Genomic DNA, 22,489 nt, shown 5'->3' with positions numbered 1-22,489 from the left:
CACACTAAAATAATAATTTTAGTTCAATAAACGAATACCTGCAAAACAGCAACATGTTAGCATTGTCATTAGCATCCATCTCAAAGCACCACATAGTACGGTGTCCCAGTGCTAGCACACTTACACAATCCTGTCAGACTGAAGCTATTGGGTCTGCAACATGCTCTTATGGAGGTTGTCCTTTTGAGTAGAAAGAATTGTCATTTGAACCAAACATATCTAATTTAACTGAAAAACACACCTTGAACCAGAAAAGCTGCTTGTTGGGAAGAAGGGCAATCTGCAGATTATTTGGCCTTCATGTGGTTAAAAACAAGTGAAGTCATTTTCAAAGAAAGGAATCCACTCAGCTTTGATTCCATGTTGCTTAGTGTTTAAATAAGGGCAGCATTCATGCACCCGCATTACTCTTTCATATCACCATGGTGCAAAACATAGCCCACCTACACGCTACGATTTGCAATACATTTAGGGTTATTGACCAAGGTCCATAGGCGCCCTATAATTTAAGGAACCAAGCAAAGACTTTTACTACGCATCACAACGGGGTTCCTAATATCCTTTGGATTGAAGGTGATTTTGTTTATGCTGCAAACCTGTGAAATCATCAGAGGGGGTAAAAAGGTAAGCATTTCCTCAATGCAGATGGAGTCATCTGAACTCATGGCTCTAGTATTTAGTCCCCTCTCGCTCTCCTTCTTCCCTCTATCCTTCTTTACTCTCTGGCCCCTTCTTTCTCAATTGTGTCCCTCGCCTCTGGCAAATAGGAGTCATTTGTTTGTGTGAACTTCCCATAACCCGCAACGCGTAAGACACTTATCATTCAGAATGGGGCTGCTTCGTCCAGAGTTGTAATACCTCTTCCCTTCTTCCCTTCGTCTCCTCCATTTTTTTCCCTTTCACACCAGTACCATGTATGTTCCAGCTGACTCTCTCCATGGTTCATCATCGTTCTCTATTCTTTCACTCCCTCTCATACTCCCTGCTTATACCCCTTCGCCCCTCAACCGTACGGTCCCTTCAGCCACTCTCTTTCTCCCCCTTCCCTCTCTCTCTCTCTCCAATCTCATTCCCAATGTAATCTTGGGGTACACAGGACCATTTTCATTACGGCACTACTCATCTTATCATCCAGCCTGTCATCTCCTCTGCTGTCTTTTTTATATTCCTTTATTCTAACAAGTCTGCATCTCAGAGGCCATCAGTGATCCACCCCTCTTTATTTCCCGAATGTACCCCAAACACACACACACACACACACACACACACCCTTGCCTGGTCCTAACCCCTAGTTTCATTGCCATAACCTGGTTCCCATCATCATGATGTAGCACACACTCCAGCCCTCTGCAATTGTGTAAATCACTGTGTGTAGTCAACAGTACACAAATATACGTTTCTTTATCATTGTATCTGTGTGTGTATGGTCTCTACAGGCAAAACGACAAAACAGATGACCTAAACATGGAATGTAACAATAAAGAGGATAAAAGATTGAGACAAAGATGGTTACACACTAAGGGGTGCGACAGAGAGGGTCAAACAGAGAGGAGGAGAATCATTTTAAGGAGGAGAGCTGTTGAAGGCCGAGGTGAGCCTTAACCCTCTTGCTCGCTTTAATCCCTCATTTATGTAAACTCATCTTAAGAAATGAAGCTGTCACTGTATTTTCCTTCCCTTCACCCATGCTGTGGTATAAACAGAAACCTAGCATGCAACACACACACATGCACACAGATGCACATGCACACACACACACACACACACACACAGAGTTGCAGGATAGAGACACACACAATCACTCAGGAAAAGTCTTAAATTCATTTCAGAGTTGGAGGCAGAGATTCAGCCTCACCTTGTCTCCTAAAGGAGGAATCATCGGATATGTTCAAGACAGAGGGGAATTATGGGTAAATGCACTGGTGAGGAATGATAGCCTGCAATCTCCGGCTCTAATCTGGGATCGCTGACACATGCCATTCATTTCAGACTTTCCAGTATTCCCCTGCATGGTGTAGACTTGAGTATACGTGTGTGACTTTGCAATCTGTTATGCCTATTTCGGAGACACAAATCTATTGAAACAGTTTGCAAAGATCAATGTAAAACTAAATTACAAATTGCTGAAACACACTCATTAATTCATCTTTAAGAAAAGTTAATATTACATATTTAATATATTTATATATTTATGTAACTATGAAACTACATTATATTGTTACAATGTAAAGCTTATGGCATTAACATATGATCAAATATGTTTTTGATTACATATATTTGTTACATTTGTTATCATTTTGACAGTATGACAGAGGAAGGGTAAAGTACATTGAGAACAGCCATTAAAGGGCAAAGTGTCTATTGTGAAACTACAGACTTGTACTGCCATCTAGTGTTGAGACAAACACATGGATGGAGTGATAGAGTGATGGAGCGATGGAGCGATGGAGTGATGGATGGATGGATCATTTATTTGATGGTTTGATGACCAGAGAAGAGGAAATAGCTTTGTTCAAAACAGGTCCATTTTTTAAAACTCTCTATGATGGTCAATGTAATATATATATATATATATATATATATATATATATATATACAGGACTGTCTCAGAAAATTAGAATATTGTGATAAAGTTCTTTATTTTCTGTAATGCAATTAAAAAAACAAAAATGTCATGCATTCTGGATTCATTACAAATCAACTGAAATATTGCAAGCCTTTTATTCTTTTAATATTTAATAATTTTTTAATTGCATTACAGAAAATAAAGAACTTTATCACAATATTCTAATTTTCTGAGACAGTCCTGTATATATATACATAGTTTACCACCAGCAACCGGTAATACAATTCATGATCAATGTATTTTCATTTCGTAAAAAAGAGAATAAATTATTGTTGAGAAGTGTCTTCAAATTAATGCTCTGATTATTTTTGTTTTATTTATTTGTTTTTTGCAATAAAAAAGAAATTCTATACAAATGTGTGAGGAAAGTAAACAATAAACACAATCACCCCGTAGCCTAGGAGCCTTTTGAAATGCATCGACTTGATTACCAAGTCAAACTTAGATGCAACTATGTAATAAAATAAATATGAAATTTTTCTGTCCATCTTTTGCCCCTCAATTTCTCCCTCTCGCTGCCCTCCTCAGGTGGAGCGAGCGTCAGACTGGTGTGTAATAGCCTGCTGTCAGTGTGGACAGCGGCGAGGTGTGGGGAGGAGAGCAGTGTGTCTCAGATGAGATATGTGACTGGCATGCTAACACACAGTTTTATCTGAGGAAAAAGAAAGAGACCGGGCCCCCACATTTCCTCACGACAGCCCTTTGATTAAAGCTACCTGGGTACACACAGATGCACACACTTCTGAAAACACACATACAGTGTACACACATTCACCCGCACAGATTATAAATAAATTGCAGGTAGGAGCATACACACATACAGTATATATGCATGCACACATCCTGCCATTGTGGGTGGTGTTGTTTTGACCTGAGCCAGGTAGCTTGTCCATTATGAAGTTGATAAGAGGATTTGGTCATGTTGATTCTAGACGGCATCATCTCCTCCACCATAAATAACCTGAGTATTCTCTCTGAGTCACACAACAATATACAGGGAATAAGAGCTCTCAGCCTTATCCCCTGGTCTCATCCAGTGCACATAAACGCTCACACATACACAACACAAAACCCAAGAAAATGATTGTGTGTGGACGGGCGTAAACAAAATAACAGTTTTAAAAGTACAGTTGGCCCCGGCTCAGTTTAAGCTTATATTGTCCCTTTACAATCTAGTTTGGCTTTAGGGTTTGTCTCAAAGTGTGTTTTCTCAGATGCACGGTGGGGGAAACTAGTTAGATTTTAGATGAGCAGCATCATCCCGCAGTGCGGTCTCAACAGCTGGCCAATAAAGCTTTGGATACACACTGTATACCCCTAACCAATGGAACTGTGGGGGAGCATGATGACTTCCATGTTGAAGGTAATGAACAACCACGCTCAGTATTCTTGCTTCTGGAGAAACCATATTGAAATACACCCGTGTCAATTTATTTCTATTATTTTCCTTTCAGGATCAAACTTGAAATTTCAATTTCCATTGAAATGTGTTGCTGTGGCTGTAGAATTACACACAGTTTTCATCTCACATCTTTTTCCTTTATCAAAACTCAAAACTAAACATAAAATGGTATACCCTGTTACATTTCCTCTCTTGACCACAAGAGGGTGTTAACGTGTCGTGTAATATCATGACTTTAATTAGTCTCTCACTTATGTATGTTATGCTTTTCTAAAAAAACACGTTCAATCCGTTTATTTGAAATGAATTATTGCAAAATTGCATTTTAATCAATATAATGAATGAATTAAAAAAGTAAAAATACACAGCTGATTTCAAAAATGTAATATAAAAAGACACTTTGATGATCCGAATATTTCTTATCCATTTGGCTATACACAGTAAGTTGTTAAAGTACTAACATTTATCCACAATATTTGTTTTATTTAACATGAGGTCTCTGTACACATGTTATTGTTATTATTGCCATGTAAATCTTGACCACAAACTATAGTACCCCATTATATTATGTTTCATAAGGACATGTATATTCAAAATATATTTATTTTACTTTTTCCCACAAACTGTTGAAATAGTTTCTTCCTCTGTTTATCCCACAGTGTTTTTTTAGGTAGAACATCTACATCCTACAATCATAAATCCTTTAGTACACAATAACTGATCCAAGACCAGTTTACAGATGTAATAGGTCTCACTGATGCATAATGCATAAAACAGCATTCAATTTCTATTTGAGGGCCCGCTCAAATTTGTTGACGATAAGCCATGATTTGTTTTGCATTTCTGTTGCCTTTGCCATTTATGATTAGATAGTATGTCATACATTTACACATTATCAGGATTATCACAGTAAAGAAGCATAAGGACAGAGGGCATTTTCTGCACTTCTATGTGCAATAGAGCAAGACATTTGTCAATAAAAACTACACTTCAAGCACTGAGGAGATGGCATACACTTTTAAACGGAGTGATATCTAGTTTACCATGTGCACTGCCATCATTTCTATGAGCATGTGTCTCACGGACATGAAGATGTAGTAAAATCTAGATACTGCATTGAATAACAGTACATTGGTTTTAGGTGACCCCAAACATGCACGTCGTGTGTCATTAGTTCACTGACTTTGAAAGTTACAAGTTGAAGTTTGAAAGTGCTGCACACAACAGCTTTAATTATCTCTCGTTTTTTGTTGCAACACCACCAGGAGTCACGCGGAGCAGGGTGAAGTCTAACCATAGACCCTGAGCTGGGATTGCTTTCATAATCTTATGACTGGGATGATGGATCGGGGACGGGGGAACTGTGCTCATGTCCGCTTCTTTGACAGAGTGCAGGGAGAAGTCAGAGATCTGTCTGTGTGGAAGGCGAGGGGCTCGCTGGAGGACAAAGAGGATGGGGAAAGTGTTTGTACTTCTCTGGGGCAGGACCCTGAGGGGGTGATGGGATGGGAGTGTCTGGAGAGACTGCAGAGAGAGAGAGAGAGAGAGGCAGGGACAGAGAGACTTTGTTTATTTTTGCAAATGTAAATGCTTTTGTGTGACTAGAAGCGATGTTGTGGAAGTCTGTGAAATGTATTCACCATTTGGGAAACGTTACATCTGCAGCTGCTACTTTACAGAGACAGATACCATCAATCCTGCGTGGCCATTAGGTGGTGTAATATTGCCAAATGTATATGTTTTAAAGGAAATCACACAATAGGGCCAAGACTCATCAATTATTGTTCCATTTTTATGGAATTTCTTCACATTTGTGGTTCCTATTTATTCGTTATAACTAAGTTAAGGGAAACACATCTGGCAATCACTTTTGTATCATTTCATGTGAAGAGATGAATATACATCAATGTCGCTTGGATATTTCCTGTGTGTGTGTGTGTGTGTGTGTGTGTGTGTGTGTGTGTGTGTGTGTGTTTGTGTGTGTGTGTGTGTGTCAGAAGTCACTTGTCTGGATGAATGCAGTGTGTGTGACTGTTGCATTTCTCTGGGTTGTCGAGTATCTGCCGCTTACCTATCGGTGTAGTGTGAGCGACAGGCATGGTGCTGATGACCAGTGTGTGTCCAGTTAAAGGGTCCTGGGCCAGCTGGGTGTGTGCTGGGTGGTGCAGATGTGTGGGCTCTGATGTAAGGCCTGAAGACACAACACAATAATCAATAATCAATCATCAACTTCAACAGACAGTGCTAGAGTTGTAACCAAGTTGCTGTTATATCGTTGATATGATGTGTTGCATCTCATCTAGAAATATGTTTTTTAAATCAGGTGACATTTAAGGGCTGACACACTTCATGAAATGTTCCAAAACACAGAGTTCTTCTTGCACATGGTGGCATATAAACCCCCATAAGTCCAAAAGAAGAATATAGTTTAGGTGCTAGAATAAATCTCTGTTTTGGAGCTTTTGAACGAGTGAGTTGAGTTCTTTCCTAGTGTTTTACAAAGTTTATTTATTTTCTAGTTTGATCCATTTCACATTCACAGTACTAAATATAACATTATCTCAACAATATTTTAAGAGCAGAGTTTTTTATTTGTTATTTAAGTTCCACATTCCGACTGGATGCTGAAAAATAAAAATAAATCACGCAGCTCTGTCTTTGTCTTCTAAGTCAGGTTGTCATATTCTGGAGTTGTTTTTAGCATGTATGGAGAAAAATAAATTTTTGGAGATGACTTAGTACTTTATTCCACGCCTCCTCTTGTGCTTGAGTCGTCTGTCGTGGCCCTGTTTTGAATATGTTTGATGCATTCTACTTTAACTACAGACTTCCATTCACAAAGACGGTGTGTTTAAAGATGACACCTAGAGGCAGCTCATGTAGCAAGTATACAAACTCTTACTTTTTTCTCATTGTATGTAACCGGGGAAACTTTGCAGAGTTTGTATATTTTTGTTTTTCACATTGCTTCATGTTTGTCCAGTTCTACACATGCGGAATAGCTCCACTCAAACATTTGGTGGTCTTGCTGAAGGGAAGGTCACCCTCTGTTTATCTCTGAAGGTTTACAAGTGCAGCCATGGGCCCAGTCTCACCTCCCAGCAGCATCTCATGCAGCAGGTTGTCTATCTTGGCCAGACCACAGAGCTTAATGAACTGAAGCTGTTCGATCATCTGCCAGGTGATGCTCTGCAGGGTGGGCAGCAGGAGTAACAGCTCTCCAAAACGACCCCTGGAGTCATACTGACGGTCATTAATGTAGTCTTCCAGGCTCATCTGGACCTGCACACACACAAAGCCGAGTCTCCATCAGCGTGAGAAACCTGCCCTTCTCCTTGTAGGTTAATGGATATATTATTTAAGAATGTGTACAAATGTATAATCAATATGTAATTCTGTATAATTACAAGTATAATCCACCATGATAAATAATAAACTCTACAATAAACTACACGAGTCAGATGCTTGACCAACCTGCAGACGAATGGCTTTAATCTTTGATGGGTCCCGCAAAGACTTTGCATCTGCAGATTGAGAAGCAAAGCGAAGGGGGAGAGGGGGCAGAAGGGTAAAGGGAAAAAAACATAAAGATCAGGAATGAAATTGAGGATTGAGGATATGAGTGGAATTGATGGAATGATTCTGGCCAAACTGGGGATTAATTGTAAAACGAGGGGATTTGGTGAAGGGGAGATAAAGGGAGACGGCTGACACCAGGCGGGGGCATGGATTGTGGTCACACTATGCCAAGGGGAGTTAGAAAAAAGAGATGGAGGGATTGGGATATAACTTTAAGGGGAAATGTAACCAGATGGAAGAGATTGGTTGGGAAAAGAGGGACAGGTAAAAAATGGCAATGGGTATTGAACAATCTATCGTTGAAATATCTTCGCTATTTTACATCTTCTACTTTTAATTTCTTGTTCCTTGATTTTCTGTCTTTCATGCTTTATTTGTTTCTTGTTATATGGATGTGTTTCCTACTTTGAAACAACAATTTTAAAATTAATCTTCAAAAATATGTTTCGTTTAAATAATGATCAATCTGAAATCTTGCCCACATAGTTTCCATAAATTAAAACAGTATTCAATGTTCCCTTCCTGTAACAAACATACAAACATTTACTTTACACATATAGGCTGTTCCTGAACTGAGAAGCAAGGGTGAGATGGGAAAACAGAGAAACCAGTCATCCCAAGGGACCATATATTATTAATGTACCTCACATATTGTCTGATGGCTTAAAGTACTCATTGTTTCTTTTTTTAATTACCCGGGTCAAAGAAAACAATCGCCTTGAGCGCTGCATACTCGTTGTTGTCTATTTGAATATCCTGGAAGGGCTGGACCAGCTCGTCCAGCACTCGGTTGGCTACCTTGTACATCTCTTGCTCGGGACTGTTCCTGTGGATCACGCAGCCGTTGCCTGAAGACACAGTGAGCACAGGTTAGTGCCCGTGTTGAGCTATGTGGTCGTGTATGGGGGACAGTGCTGATGTGTGCCTGTGTGGGAGGAGGAAGTCAATACGTTTAGCTGTGCGAGAAAAATAACCGTTGAATCTGACTTGCGTTGAGCCGATTTAAGGGTTTCAGTCAAGGGTCCGAAGACACAGCAATGCACAATGTGTGTGTCCGAGTGCTTGACCTGCCTACAGTATGATGTTGGAACACGTCTAGCTAATGAGTAATGCCGTTTACAAATACACTTTTGAAGTCAGAAAGAAATAGAAACCTTTAGTTAATCATTCCCAGCAAACACAACATTTGATCTGTGACACTTTACAATACAGGACACAAACATGTTTGTGGATACAGAGACAAGAGTGAAGAACGACCTGATAAGCAATAAACTGTTAAGATATCGTTTCTTAATAACTCTGATTTTCGTTATCTGATATTAGTTAATAATAGCTTTGAAACCTGACTGGGAAATACTTAATTAATGAATCATTAGTTTGATTAGTTCAATAATATTTCTTTATGAGTTGTTCCATTGAGCCACTGAGCAACACAAACAACATCTCATTAATGATGAATTACTCATGACTTACCCTTTTTGTGTCTCCCTCAAGTAAAGTGGTACATTATACCAAGTAGTTGCTCAGTAGTCCCTCATTACTTCATGATTGTCTTACCGTTATGACTCAAATAGTGTCTGTTCATCATGATCTACTATACATATTCATATAGTCCTCCTCAGAGTGCATTCCTCAGCATGTCGTTCCTTATTCATTTCTTGCTTGTTCCTTAGTAACTACTCACATGTTTGTAACCGTTATTGTAAAATGTTTATCCCATTTTATTCGTCTCCACATTGCTCTGCCACCTGAATGTACCACTTGTACATAAGATGCCATTCTTCTGGTGTGTCCATACCTAGAAGCAGGAAGTCCTTGAATGGCATTGACCTTTTGGCGACACCAAGCAAAAGGTGCTCACCTGCATGAGCCCTGAGCAAACTCACCTTGAAAAAAACCCACACACATACACAGTTAAATAAAGAACAAAAACAATGTAATAATGCCTCCCCTTTTGCCCTCAAATACATCCCAGAAGGAATGTTCTTTTTCTGCAGTATGTGAATTAGACAGTTCTAGAACACTCTAATTAATTATTTTTGCTTTTAATGTTATTTTAGGGAAAAGTGCATTCGGTTTATGAAAGATAACCTTTCTTTCATCCCAACTGAAAGTGCTCGGACAGAATAAGCCATGAGTCCTAGCAGTAAGCACACGCAAACAAGCTAAACATGACCAACATGAAAAGACGAATGTTGAACTAAAGTACTGAAGTCTCAGAGGTCTCGGTTTAAACTTTGGGCATGGGATTAAAACAAGCTTGACTTATTCCTGTGAGCAATAGCATAATAAAAGTTGATGTTACTTTCTTGATTCTTGTTGTTCTGAGTTGTTCTGAGTTTGTACTCATGGTTGAATGCACTGATGGTAAGTCCCTTTGGATAAAAGCGTCAGCTAAATGACAGGTAATGTAATAATGTAATGATCCATCTTTGCCCTGTTACCTGATCATCCAGTGGCAGTTCTCCAAATGCAGGAATGTACTTGGCCCACTCCACCAACACCAATAACTGTTGTCTCATAGAATCACATGCATCTCCGACAGTGGCTGACTTCTGCTCTGATATGTCTGTTATCCCAAGCGGAGCAGTGATCTAGACGTAGACGGAAAACAATGGCTTCCTGAGTCACAATCTCTTGATTTCCACGTGCACATCATTTTATCATGCACGTGATGTGCTGCCTTGATAAAAAGATTATAAAAATAAATGATCACCTGTTGGGAGAGTGATTCAGCTTGGGCCAAAATAGTAATGGGTGGCATGTCTTGGGTGTCAGGGATACTTCTTCTGGAGCTGATCCGATCCCGCTCGTTCTGGACAGCTAAAATGTAGCAGGCAGCTAAAGTTAATGTGTGCGTGAAACAGAAAGAGAGAAAAAAAGGAACAGCACCTGTACGTTTCTATTTTTCCTATTCCTATTTTTTTAAACGAATGACTTTCAAACTGGAATATGCCTCTATCTTAGTTTAGTGTTGGTAAGATTTTGCTATTTCTTAGTTTAAGAGTTGACAACAGCCCCTATGGGCTAAGTTAGTAGCCTATTTAAAATAGTCCCACAGGTTGGCCATAGCCATAGGAGTCAAACGTTAACCAGTTGCAATCCAGAACAACATGTTTGAAAAACACATGATTAGGTGTCATATAACTCCTTGCCAAGGTTATACCCCTCATAAATACACACACACAGACACACACTAAGTAATCACTTATTTTATGGCTGAACCCATTTCCACCATCTTGAAGCAGCTCTGAGATGAAGACAGCCTCTCCTTTAGTGCCACTAGTTTATAGGAGTCTATACTTTGTCTTCATGGAAAACAGGACGACAAGAAATAATGAAACTAAAATAAAGGAAAATAAACCACATCTAAAATACATTCTTATACCGCAGACAATACACAATGAAAACCAACAAACTAACAAGGTTTAATTCAGACTTTGTATTCTGTTCAAAGTTTGGAGTCTACTTTCTCTCTTGTCCAGAGAGGCAGGTTTCCCTACCTTCTTTCTTCATGCCAGCCCTGAAGCATTTGTTCAGTCTGCAGAAACGACATTGGTTTCTTTTGTCTTTATCCACAATGCATTGTCTGCTGAACCTGCATACAACGAGCAGACATGATGTGAGCAGCTTTACGGAGCAAGACATGACAAAGTTTACCGCAAGTCAATGGGACATGTCATGACATGTCCCATTGACACACATGGCAGGTTGAAAAGTAAGTTATCAATGGTTTAAAAGTCATTTTAAAGATCTGCACTTGATCATACAGGTACCCATGTACACTATCATGTTTATGTGTGCACTTTTGAATGCTCATAGTGTTATATTTTCAAATGATGTAACATGTGTGTAACTGTGGCATGATTTTAAGTGCGCTGTGTTTTGGCTCACAACGTTTTTGCTCTCTGTACCTGCAGGTGTACACGTGGCTCTTGCGTATGGAGCGTCTGAAGAATCCTTTGCAGCCGTCACAGCTGGAGGCTCCATAGTGTTTTCCTGTGGCTTTGTCTCCACAGATGGCACAGTTACTGCTGACCCCGTCTGGACTGACTGACAGGCCCGGTTCTATTGGCATGCTGTCTGAAACGCACAAAGAAACAGCACACAAGTAAATACACAGACACAGGCTCGTACACCTGTACATTACACACATTGGCATAGATACAAGTCAACTTACGAACGTAATCAAAGTATTTCAGTGCACATCCAGGAAGAGTGTAGTTCTGTATGGTCTAATAATGGGACCACATAGCATCCTCTGCACTATTTCAGCCAATCAAAGTGATCATGTGTAAAATTGAAAGCACTTTACTCCTCTGGTAAATGTATTCAGTGTCGTTTCCATAGTGTAGCTTCCGAGGTTATTCGGGGTTCCTATAACTGCATGGATATTTGTTTGGCGTTTGATTCGTACATCAAACTAAACATAAATCAGGAAAGAGAATAAATGGCTGTTCAATTGCCAGGCCTCACATTACTGTCAACGTCTTTATTTGTACTGTCACCTTCTCATTACTGTGAGCATTGTCATAATCATCATGGCAGTTATTATTATTATTAGCAGCAGCAGCAGCAGCATCGTCATCATTATGAAAACCATAATCATCATCATTGCCTGCATATTTATCGTTCAGTGAAAGAATACCGCACGGAGGACAACACGATCATAGCATGTGACGGTAAAAACTGGATATGCATCAACACACACACGTTCTCATCTCCACACACACTTCTCTCTCGGTCCTACAGCAGGCAGTGCCAAGGCGAGATTAGTCAATGTTCGACTTACTCTCTTCTCTGTTCACGCACTGAGATGACATCACTGAGATGTGTGCTTGCTCTTCGATGAAACATCTTTATGACACGCTAGAATTCCTGCCAAAACGCTCGTTTTACCACTCTGATTTCCTAATCTCACAACCCGTACCGAGCCCTGTCCTGTCCTTCACTGCCACAGATTTCCACTGACACACCCATTTGTGAGCAACATGCGAGAGGAATTGATTTCATACAATCAGTGTTAGCAGACAAGCTGGATAGATGCACTATTAGCCAACATTAAAATGTCATGACTTCCCCATCGCTTCATTTATTTGATGTCAAAGCCCTTCTTTTTATGTAAATAGCAACACATTTGCCTTCTGCTGGTCCCACTTCACTTCATCATTTACGTTATCAACTAACAAACTAACACAGTAGTTCTAGTCTACCTCTTCACCCAGTTCTGAGAGAGATGACCCAAAAACAAGGCTACAGATTGATCAGATACACAAGGCTTCTCTCATTTCTCTGTCCGTAATAAGACATTGTGCAAGCTCCAACTTAATTGTGTAAAATGTGTGACCAAGCTGCTCTATGTAATCACATGTCAGAGCTTGTAAAAAAGAAAGTGCATAAAGTGTGCTATCTGTACATCGTCATACTGTAAGGAGCATGTCCAACTCAACATGCGAGCTAGAAATCAGATGTCTCGTGTTTGTATGTGCATGTGTGGGTAGCTACACGCACTTACCTCCTCCTCCACAGAGCACCTCTGCATTCTCAAAGCCCAGTGTGCTGTATGAGGGATCCAGGCCTTCACAATAGTTTGCTACTTCCATATCTAACAGAGATTTACTCTGAGGAGCAGAAGGATACTTCATTCCGGTTTCAACTTGGTCTTCCTCACACTTCTTCTTCCTCTCTTTATTTCTCTCCTCTTCTCAGTTCACTCTCGACTTTCTATTTCTCCTTTTCTCTCTCAGCTGTTCTCTGCTTCATCGTATTCTTACATTCATGACAGTGGAGATCCCTGGCATAAAAGATCTATAATCTCATCTGATTGGGGCAGGTACAAGGAGAGGGGAGGAGCTGTGGCCGAAGACTTCTCACCTTATTGCACATTACTTATCTGTCCTTCTCTCTCACATTTATCACAGGGATGGACAGATAGAGGTGAAGGTGATACTTTCCTTCTCCCCCTCTGCCTCTTATATTTATTCACCGTGAGAAAGATTTCACCTGGTTTTAGAGGACAGCTTGCACTTCATGTGCATGTTGGTAAACTTCTGTGTGTGTGTATTTGCAATGCAAGACGGTGGGATTTTTCTTTGCAGTCACATATATTTATGAATGTGCGTGTGTGGCTGTGTCTGTGTGTGTGTGTCCTTCCCTGACATTCTAATCTAATCAATAGTGGAGTAATAGCACCACCACCTCGGCAGATATAATCTATAAAGACACAAAGTGAAGTGGAAAATGCTGATAACTTCCATTAACTCTTCAACCAACACACTCCTACATACCTGCAAACTTGTCACCTTTCGGTGAAATTCACCGTTTTGAACTCAAAATAGGTCATCCACGTGAATCGTGGAGATCCGAAGAGTTTTTTTGGGGGGGGGGGGGTGGTCACCTGGCCCGCTGCCGTTGAGATTACAGTGAGACGCGGAGAAAAGTGTGAAGTGGTGCTCTTCGCAATAAAACATCTTTGATGGGACGTGTCGAGTCTCGGCCAATAAGCGTTCAGATGTCGACATCGTTTGGGGGTTCAGGTTAGCTTGAATGTTAGCCCGCTACATCTGCTGCTGTCACGCTGCACGGTGTAGCGATGCTAACAAAGTACCCGTACGTTAAACACGATGTGATTTAGCATATTTTTAGTATCGATACTTCATTAAGAGAGCGATCAGAGCGCACGCACTGCTCCGTGTCGAGCTGTCTGCGCACACTGCGCTGCGCAGCGCTCACAGCGAGAGAAGTGGCGCAGCTTTAGAGACCGACTTCGGCTTAAAAAATAAAAAGATGCCAGAAGTGAAATGTTTCAGTCTGTAAAGTTCTGTAACTCTACAGCTGCTCATCCTGATGAACTGTGTATCATCTGGTCAGAGACCATGTAGTTGCATTCATATCTGGCTGTATTAATACTAATATTACTGTCATTTGTTAAGTGTTGGAAAAAGTTGGTAAAAAGTGAACCATACAGATGTTTTATTTATTACTATTATAGATAAATATACCAGTCTCGTATTTATGGTACCATATTGTTTTTATGGTATTGTATTGAATTCTGGTATCGGGTATCATGATATTTATGGCAGGTATGTAATATGTATAGAAGTTATAATATGAGTATCGTGACAAACAGTTAGAGACAGAACAGATTCAGGGAAAAGTCCATGAGGACTGTTCAAGCAAAAAAAAAGGAAGTTGGTTAATGAATGACTTTAACCATATTATATATAATGACAATGTATATTTGTTATTACTATCATTATAGGGCTGAGTTAGAGCGGAGGACCTTTTGTTCTTAAACTGTTTATTTTCATTATTTAGATTTGTGGTCAGAACAATAAAATGACTGTAGTTGTGGTTCTAAAAGCTTTGAGGCTTCAAACAACGTGGATGTGGTGTGGTGACAACAACAAAAAAGAAAGTCACCTAAAGCCCCGGATGTTTTTTAATTAGCCCCGAATGTTAATTTAAAAAAATAAAATTAAAAAAAGATTTGGCACACAAGTGGTTAACACCTCCAGGTGGCACGTGACGTCATTCACCCAAAACAGTGGAGTCAGGCTGGCAGCAGGCGCACGTCGACAACGCTCGCCGTGGGTCACTTTCCTATCTCAGGGGCGCATCATGAAGGAGTTATGCTTAGGGCACCAACATGGCGAGCAGCTGCACTGGCTAAGCCCCAGATGTATCAAAATCCTAGAGACGCCCCTGCTCCTATCTCTTCTTTTTATTTTATTTTTTACATCCGTTCATTAAGTTTATAAAACTTGATGCTAAGTTATTGTAAATGTACTGGTCCTGTAACATTTAAAGATAATATTACCTTTTATCTCGAATGACATTAACTTCACTGACCAAACTTTTGTTATTTATGACTTCATATCAGTAAATATCAACAGTTGTGCTGAAGGAGGATTTTCAGACTAGGTGATACACTCATAGTGTTTTGGGTCTTTTTCTATAGGAAGTATGAGCCAATCTGCTGTGTAAAAACGTTGAATACTCCCTGAAAAGCTGTATGTAATGTTTACACAACTGTATAGTTCTCACACTTCATTTTGCTCTGTTATTGTACAAACAGATCACGTTTACCGAGAACTGCATGTTGAAGAGAGGACATATGAAGTGGACATTACCAATACAAGTAAAACAATTGTCAGTTAGCTGCCTCCTCTTTCAGTCAGGAATGCTGCCTGTAAAAACATTGTAATTTACTACCATAAACCAGATCAAATGGCTCAACCCACCCATTTTACATTGGGAGTTTTATTGCACTAAATTGTATTGTGTGGCCTAAAGGTAATCTGTTTGTGACATTGTGTTAGAAAGAGCTGTAAATGATAAGAGGCAGTATTATGGGAGATTTGATGCCCTACATAAGTAATGAGAGGCAAAGTCAGCAAAGCACATCCAGTATATGAACAAGCATGGTGGTTATATAGTGTCACCAAAGGCTCAGTATATCAGAAAAAGCAATCAGTTTCTGGACACAGGTTAATAACAGACATCTTAGTTAATTAGTTAATACTCATTGTAAGAATTAAGGAAGAGAGAGAGAGAGATTACATGTTAACCAGCTGACTCATTAGTTTTGTTAGGAGAGAAGACTTTATTCTTTAATCTTGTAATAATGAATGCCTTCTTGACAAATCAAACTATCTTCTTGATTTCTCTACATTACAAAACATTATCTCATTAGTATAGCTGGTCAGCTGTTTAATACAGCTCCTGTTACTTGGAATGTTAACTTTGCTCAACACACTAATATACTGAAAACTGTTCCAGCTTTGGTGCATATATGCATTCCAGTAGATTCAACAACCCACAGGTAGGATCTCTAGCTTACTGATTGGGAAATGTTGTATATGAATACAGGTAAAAACATATCGCGCATTCATAACTACTTGAAATCATAAAAACTGTTATGCCGCCTTCAACTGAAAACCAAGCAAGATGCCTGAGAAACATTACATCCGCCTAGCAACCGAAAGCTCTTTGAAGCCATAAAACCAAGTGCTAAGAAGCTATCTCTGTGTGAACTGGCCATAATACTGTCATTTCTATTTAGATTAGAGGTTTTAATAGTCGCAGGTGATGATTCGCCACCCAACTGACGAGTAAACTACTACTTCCTGATACCTGGGCAATAGTAAAAAATACCATACAGAAGAATATTGTTCACTCTTAAAACTCTGATAAAGGATCATCTTTTAGTTTGACAAAGTAAACATAATCTGCTTTTAATTTGTTGTCATGTTGTTCAGTTCTTAATTAAACCACTACTATTTATTTTCACAAATCCAGTATCATTACTGGATTTGTGCAAATAGATAGAAACATGTGAATTAAAGAATCAGTCAACACTTTTCGTTACGTGCAAGATGTCCTCACATATTTCCTATGATGCCTGAAACCCTGAAGTTTTGGTGTTCCCACTAATATCACCACTTAGTGACAAGTCTCAATGCTAGTTTAGTCAATAACATTCACCATCAAAAGTGGATTTAGTTTGTGACAAACAATTTATAAAGCTGAAGTAAAGCACATGTGTCTTTAGCCTGTGGACAGTAGACAGAGGCTGAATGAAATCAGATGCCCTATTTAAGACAGATAAATACAACTACAGCCTCGAAAATCAATCCACAACTCTATGACATAGTCACAAAAGAAAGTCAAGATTGCAACCATCACAAAGGTAGGATTCCTGATATTACATTATAATATTACTTCCATGGTACCCAACCTGTGCATATCCAAGGCTTTGGCTGATGCTTTTGTCAAATAACTAGATGCCAATTGGATTTCAATTTCCAATAACTAAGGATCACAGAAATAAATCTTTCAAAAATATTTTTGAAATATGTGTGTTTTATTTTACGAGACACCAAGTTATTTCTTTGTAGAAAGTGTGGAAGTATCATATTGGTAGTGCATCACAAGAGAGACCAACGTGGCTGTTGACCATCTTGCTTACAGTAGCAACCTTTTGCTCTGTAACACTGCCCTTGTTACAGGTACCGACCGTCCTTGTACAGGTGAAATGCGTTATCACATGATCTTTACAGCAAAGCATGCGTGACAGAGTGAGTCTGTCTTATCTGCTTTGACACAAAATGCCGTCCGCGGACAGAGAGGCGAGAACTCTACTCTCAATAAATATGAGGAAATTCAGCAGACTTGAACAACTTCAAACTGTATATTTACTGCAATTCAAAAGTATGCCAGCTTTTGTTACAGTGCACAACAAAGCAATTGAAGTGTGTGTGTGTGTGTGTGTGTGTGTGTGTGTGTGTGTGTGTGTGAATGGGGGGTAGAAACAATACCATTAAAGTAAAAACCACGTGATTTATCAGAACATGTTACTAAACTTCCTTGAGAAACTGCTAAATGTAAGCTTCACTTCCTCTACAAAAGAAACAGCCTACCTCATACCATACCACTGCCGACATGGATATTTTGCTTTTAAATGACAGTTCACTCAACAGGAGGACTTTGACTTACCTGTCTTTCTGTGTCTGCCTGGGATGTGCATTTATCCGGCTGTACTGTTGGACTCTGGAAGTGCGCAGCCCTTTCAGTGTGACATTAATCTAAGTGACACTGAGAATAGGAAAATGGTAAAGCTGTTTGACAACATTAAAAAGGAAGGTTTGTAGAGCTGAGCGGCTTATAATTCATGGAGCGACACATTGGATGGCGCCACCATAGCCCTGTCATTAGATCGATTTACTAAACAAACTCAAAGTAGGGTGGGGATGTTAAACAGTAACCCGAAGCCATAAAAACCAAAAGGAAAGGATCACCAGGGGTGTGTGTTTGTGTGCATGTCAGCTAGGGCCTCTAACACCACCTCCGAGGGCGGAAGGTAAGAGATCCAAGAGGTTTGAGGTAATGTTTTACACAATAATGGAAAAAAAGTAACAATTATATTTATTTCCCTCCAGCTATGTACACAGGCGTTAAGTGTCAGCAAATAAGGCGTAATATATTTATTTTTCTATTCTACTCACATGCCTTTCACATGAAGACACAATTTGGATAAATAAACGAGGGAATTTAAAGACCATTGTTATAATCTAGCAAGACAAGTTTCAAGCTTGAAGCCTTTGTAGTATATAAAATGACCAGAAGAGGGCAAGAGATCATTCATTTTGAGTCAAAAGCAACATGGTAGGTACGTTGTGTTTCTCTCATTGCACTTTCAACTATCAAATAATTGCAAATAATGAATAACACATTTTAATAAGTCACATAACAAAAAGCTGCTGTTGACACACTAGTCATATAGGACAAAAAAGCAAAGCATGGCACATCCGACAGGTTAGAGGGGAGCGAGCTAGTTTGTCTGGTTTTGAAGATTATCAAAACTAAATAAGTGATGATGAACAGCTAGTGAGTGGCCATGTATAACTGCTATTTGTGTACATGTTTCACCAGTTTTATTTGTACTTAATACCAGTGTATCTGTTTAATGATGGCTTTTTCTTTTGAATAAGTGGTACAGTGTGCTTTTATTGAGATGCACAGAAGCAATACAGTAAAAATAATAATTTATGTGGCAATAAATGACAGTAAAGTAAAAAGAAGTTAGGAAATAAAACAGTTAAATCATCATGGCCCCCAAACACACATCCAACCAACGGTTGTCAAATACCTTTTCCCGGTAAGCACATGTAGCAGGTTCTCCGCCCCAAGAAGGTGAGCATGTCCAAACAGTTAAACGTGGTCAGACTCAGAAAGACCTCATTGACACTCTGCAGATGGAGTTGTTCCAAGTAATTCAGCCGGAACATGTGATAGGGAATAAAGCAGACAACCATAATGAGAGCAAAGCACAGACTCTTTAACTGAGCCCCAAATTCCTGCTGAGAGGTGCATCCCTGGCGATGCTTCCTGTATAAAACCAGTAGAGCATTGGCTTGGAGGGCTGTCAGCACTGTGGCCACCACTATGATGACTGTGCTTATGATGTAGTTCAGCACCTTGGCAGCAGACGCTATGTTGTCTCCAAACTTGAAGCAGTGTGTCGCAGGTGTGGTACTGTTGCCCGGGCTCGGATCTTCTGTGTTTATTCCGTAGGAAAAGTAGATGATGCAAGGGACCACGACAAGCACCGCCATCCACACCACGGCACTGGCAACCAGTGCATGAATCCTCTGGAAGGAGGCCACCTGCTCAGCTTTGTGGTAGAATGTCATCAGGCGTGTGATGAGGATGATCACATAGAAGATGAAAGACATGTACATGTGGATGTGAATCATGCAGCTGACCACTTTGCACCACCCGTGGCCCAGGCTCCAGTGATTAGTGGCGTAGTAGTAAATCCTGAAGGGCACAGTGAGAAGGAAGATGAAGTGGGTGAAGATGAGGTTGAGTACAGCAATGGAGGTGATGGATGTCGTGCTGAACTTCATGATGTGCATCATCAAGCTAACGCTGATGGTCCCGATGAGCAGAACCACGGAGTAAATGACCAGGAGGACTGTGTGGTACTCATCAGGTTGTTTATCACCATCCGGCATCTTTGAGGTTGTGAGTAAAGAGCTTGTGGTCGTCACCATGCTCACGGCGGTGGATAGTGGGCTTTGGGTCGCCATGGAAGCCATCTGAAGTAGAAAAAGATATGGAAGAAGAGAACGCGGCCGTATAGAGGAGGAATATATTAGGAAATGGTTTTTTCACTGTTAAAGTTTTTTTGGGGGAGTTTTTTCTAAATTGAGGTTCCGTAGATAGAAGGTATCGTATTTAAATATTATTTTGTGATATTAAACTGTATCAGTAAAATTGACTGTAACATAAATAAATAAAAGACAGAAAAAGAGAAAAGACATTTCAGTAAAAATTGGCTTATTTATGACTCTCAGACACAGCAGATTATATTATACTTAGTTTGTAATATAATGCTTTCCAAATACTTTTGCATGTATTTAAACATCCAGAACAAGACATAAACAATATTATTATTTTGTTCCTTCATATAAGTAGTAACAACATATCAGTTTAACATGAAACAGGACTAAAAGCAAACAAAACTTATGATTAGGATTTAAACATCATGAGGTTCAAAAACAAAGATATTGTTTTGAGTTAGGCTAATCATTACCAACATAATATTATTGCATCATGCATGAAAAATACAGTAAACAAAGCCGGATTTACCTACCTTCTGGATCCAAGACAAACTGCCTGCCGAGTGCTCTTACTTGTGAAAACAAGGCATAAAAGGATGTGTTATATGTTCACAAAGTGTGGGCGAGGATGGGAATAGCTTGAAGTCTGAGAAAGTACCTCTGTGTTTGTGTGTGTCTTTGTTTCTGCTTGAATGCATGCACGGATATGCGTGTGTGTGTGTGTGTGTGAGCTTATGTGGAAGTTCAGGTCTGAAAACTGACTTTGTTTGTGTGACCACCAGTGTTGCATAATGTGTGTGTGTGTGTGTGTGTGTGTGTATGTGTGTGTGTTGTGTGTGTGTGTGTGTGTGTGTGTGTGTGTGAGCTTATGTGGAAGTTCAGGTCTGAAAACTGACTTTGTTTGTGTGACCACCAGTGTTGCATAATGTGTGTGTGTGTGTGTGTGTGTGTGTGTGTGTGTGTGTGTGTGTGTGTGTGTGTGTGTGTGTGTGTGTGTGTGTGTGTGTGTGTTGTCAGAAACAGGAGGTGATTGCACACACAACCAAAGAGCTGGCTGCTTCCTCCTTCTGGTCACCTCTCTTTCTCCATCTGCTATTTTGTGTCTGCAATATTCACTTAAATCCAAACCAGTGTGATGAATAACTGTACACACAGTGAATGGCTCATAGAACTGTCCATTGCAGGTGGAAAGGGAAGGGGTCATTTGGTGCATGATTGCGTGTACCTATGCAAAGATAATACTAGAGTACTAAACAGCATAATAAAGAAAATCTGCCTGTGACTTATAGACAAATGTTTAAATGTTCTATAATGTCTGCAGTCTGTCTGACAGAAAAGCAAAGAAACATGGATTTTACAGATGTAGATGCACTGTTCACACACAACGCTTCTTCTGCATTTTGTTATTAAATCCAAATCAGTAGTTCAGCTTTGAACTTATTTGCAATACAATACACATTATATTCAACGTACGTTTAGGTGTACCATCGATTTATGGGGATGAGAATTTGTGAGGATGCAGTGGCGGGCCATGCATTTTCTACCAAGGCCTTCAATGCCGTCTTTATAAATATATATATATATATATATATATATATATATATATATATATATATATATATATGCCCCCTCCTCCCTCCCCCCACCCCTTCTGTGCGATTCACAAATCCCCCACCAGTCGTATTCCTACGAGTATCTAGGGTTCACATCCTGGTTACCACATTTTCCAGGACTCTCCCGGATCCTCAAGTAAGCTTGAGACCAGTGCTCTGGCGCTGGATGCGGAAGTCATTCACGTCGTCGGAGTGGCATTCACGGAGCTGTGTGCGCCTCCGGGTGATGTTATGAACCCACACATCAGGGCGCTAGACGTTACGACGTGTGTGGCATTTCCACAAGAAGTAGAACGGAGAAAAAGTGGTTAATTATTCCGTGGCGGATGGCGGAAAATACCACTTTTAAAAAATCTGCTTCACCTTATTTATTTTTTGTAATGTGTGTCATGATGAACCTGATAAAAAAAGTAAAAGCATAGTATGTTAAAAATCAATCAGTCTAAAAAATCAAGTAATTGTATACTATGTTCATTCAGGGTAGCCTATTGTATTTCGAAAAAAAATCATTGTAGGCCTATATAGTATGTTGAAACAAGTTTTTTAAAATGTCAGAGCAAAGTTTGACGAATAATGTATGGAAATAATTCTTAAAAGCAAAAAAAATTAGACAAATGTTTTTGAAAGTAATTGTATGTAAAAA

The 22,489-nt window shown here is 39.7% G+C and overlaps 2 protein-coding genes across 4 annotated transcripts; both read right to left on the bottom strand.

The window, feature by feature from the left end:
• Positions 1-4,041: 4,041 nt before the first annotated feature.
• Positions 4,042-18,321, bottom strand: hnf4g (hepatocyte nuclear factor 4, gamma). Of its 3 annotated transcripts, none has more exons than XM_056434285.1 (11): positions 18,105-18,321; positions 11,522-11,690; positions 11,111-11,205; positions 10,324-10,430; positions 10,052-10,201; positions 9,406-9,493; positions 8,303-8,455; positions 7,503-7,552; positions 7,124-7,310; positions 6,100-6,219; positions 4,042-5,552 (listed from the first exon to the last, which is right to left on the bottom strand). In XM_056434285.1, the coding sequence occupies exons 1-11, from the start codon at positions 18,133-18,135 to the stop codon at positions 5,431-5,433; spliced, it is 1,272 nt and encodes a 423-aa protein (XP_056290260.1). In that variant the 5' UTR covers positions 18,136-18,321; the 3' UTR covers positions 4,042-5,430. The 3 variants fall into 3 exon arrangements, with proteins under 3 accessions (XP_056290260.1, XP_056290261.1, XP_056290258.1); XM_056434286.1 differs by lacking the exon at positions 18,105-18,321 and adding an exon at positions 13,123-13,252; XM_056434283.1 differs by lacking the exon at positions 18,105-18,321 and having other exon boundaries at positions 11,522-12,435.
• Positions 18,322-18,521: 200 nt separating this feature from the next.
• LOC130206359 (probable G-protein coupled receptor 141) lies at positions 18,522-20,972 on the bottom strand. The gene is made up of 2 exons (XM_056434287.1): positions 20,767-20,972; positions 18,522-20,209 (listed from the first exon to the last, which is right to left on the bottom strand). The coding sequence occupies exon 2, from the start codon at positions 20,207-20,209 to the stop codon at positions 19,250-19,252; it is 960 nt and encodes a 319-aa protein (XP_056290262.1). The 5' UTR covers positions 20,767-20,972; the 3' UTR covers positions 18,522-19,249.
• Between the last annotated feature and the right edge of the window lie 1,517 nt (positions 20,973-22,489).

Source organism: Pseudoliparis swirei, chromosome 16, assembly GCF_029220125.1.
Source record: "Pseudoliparis swirei isolate HS2019 ecotype Mariana Trench chromosome 16, NWPU_hadal_v1, whole genome shotgun sequence".
Lineage (NCBI taxonomy): Eukaryota > Metazoa > Chordata > Actinopteri > Perciformes > Liparidae > Pseudoliparis > Pseudoliparis swirei.
This window is presented reverse-complemented; position numbering and strand designations above follow the sequence as displayed.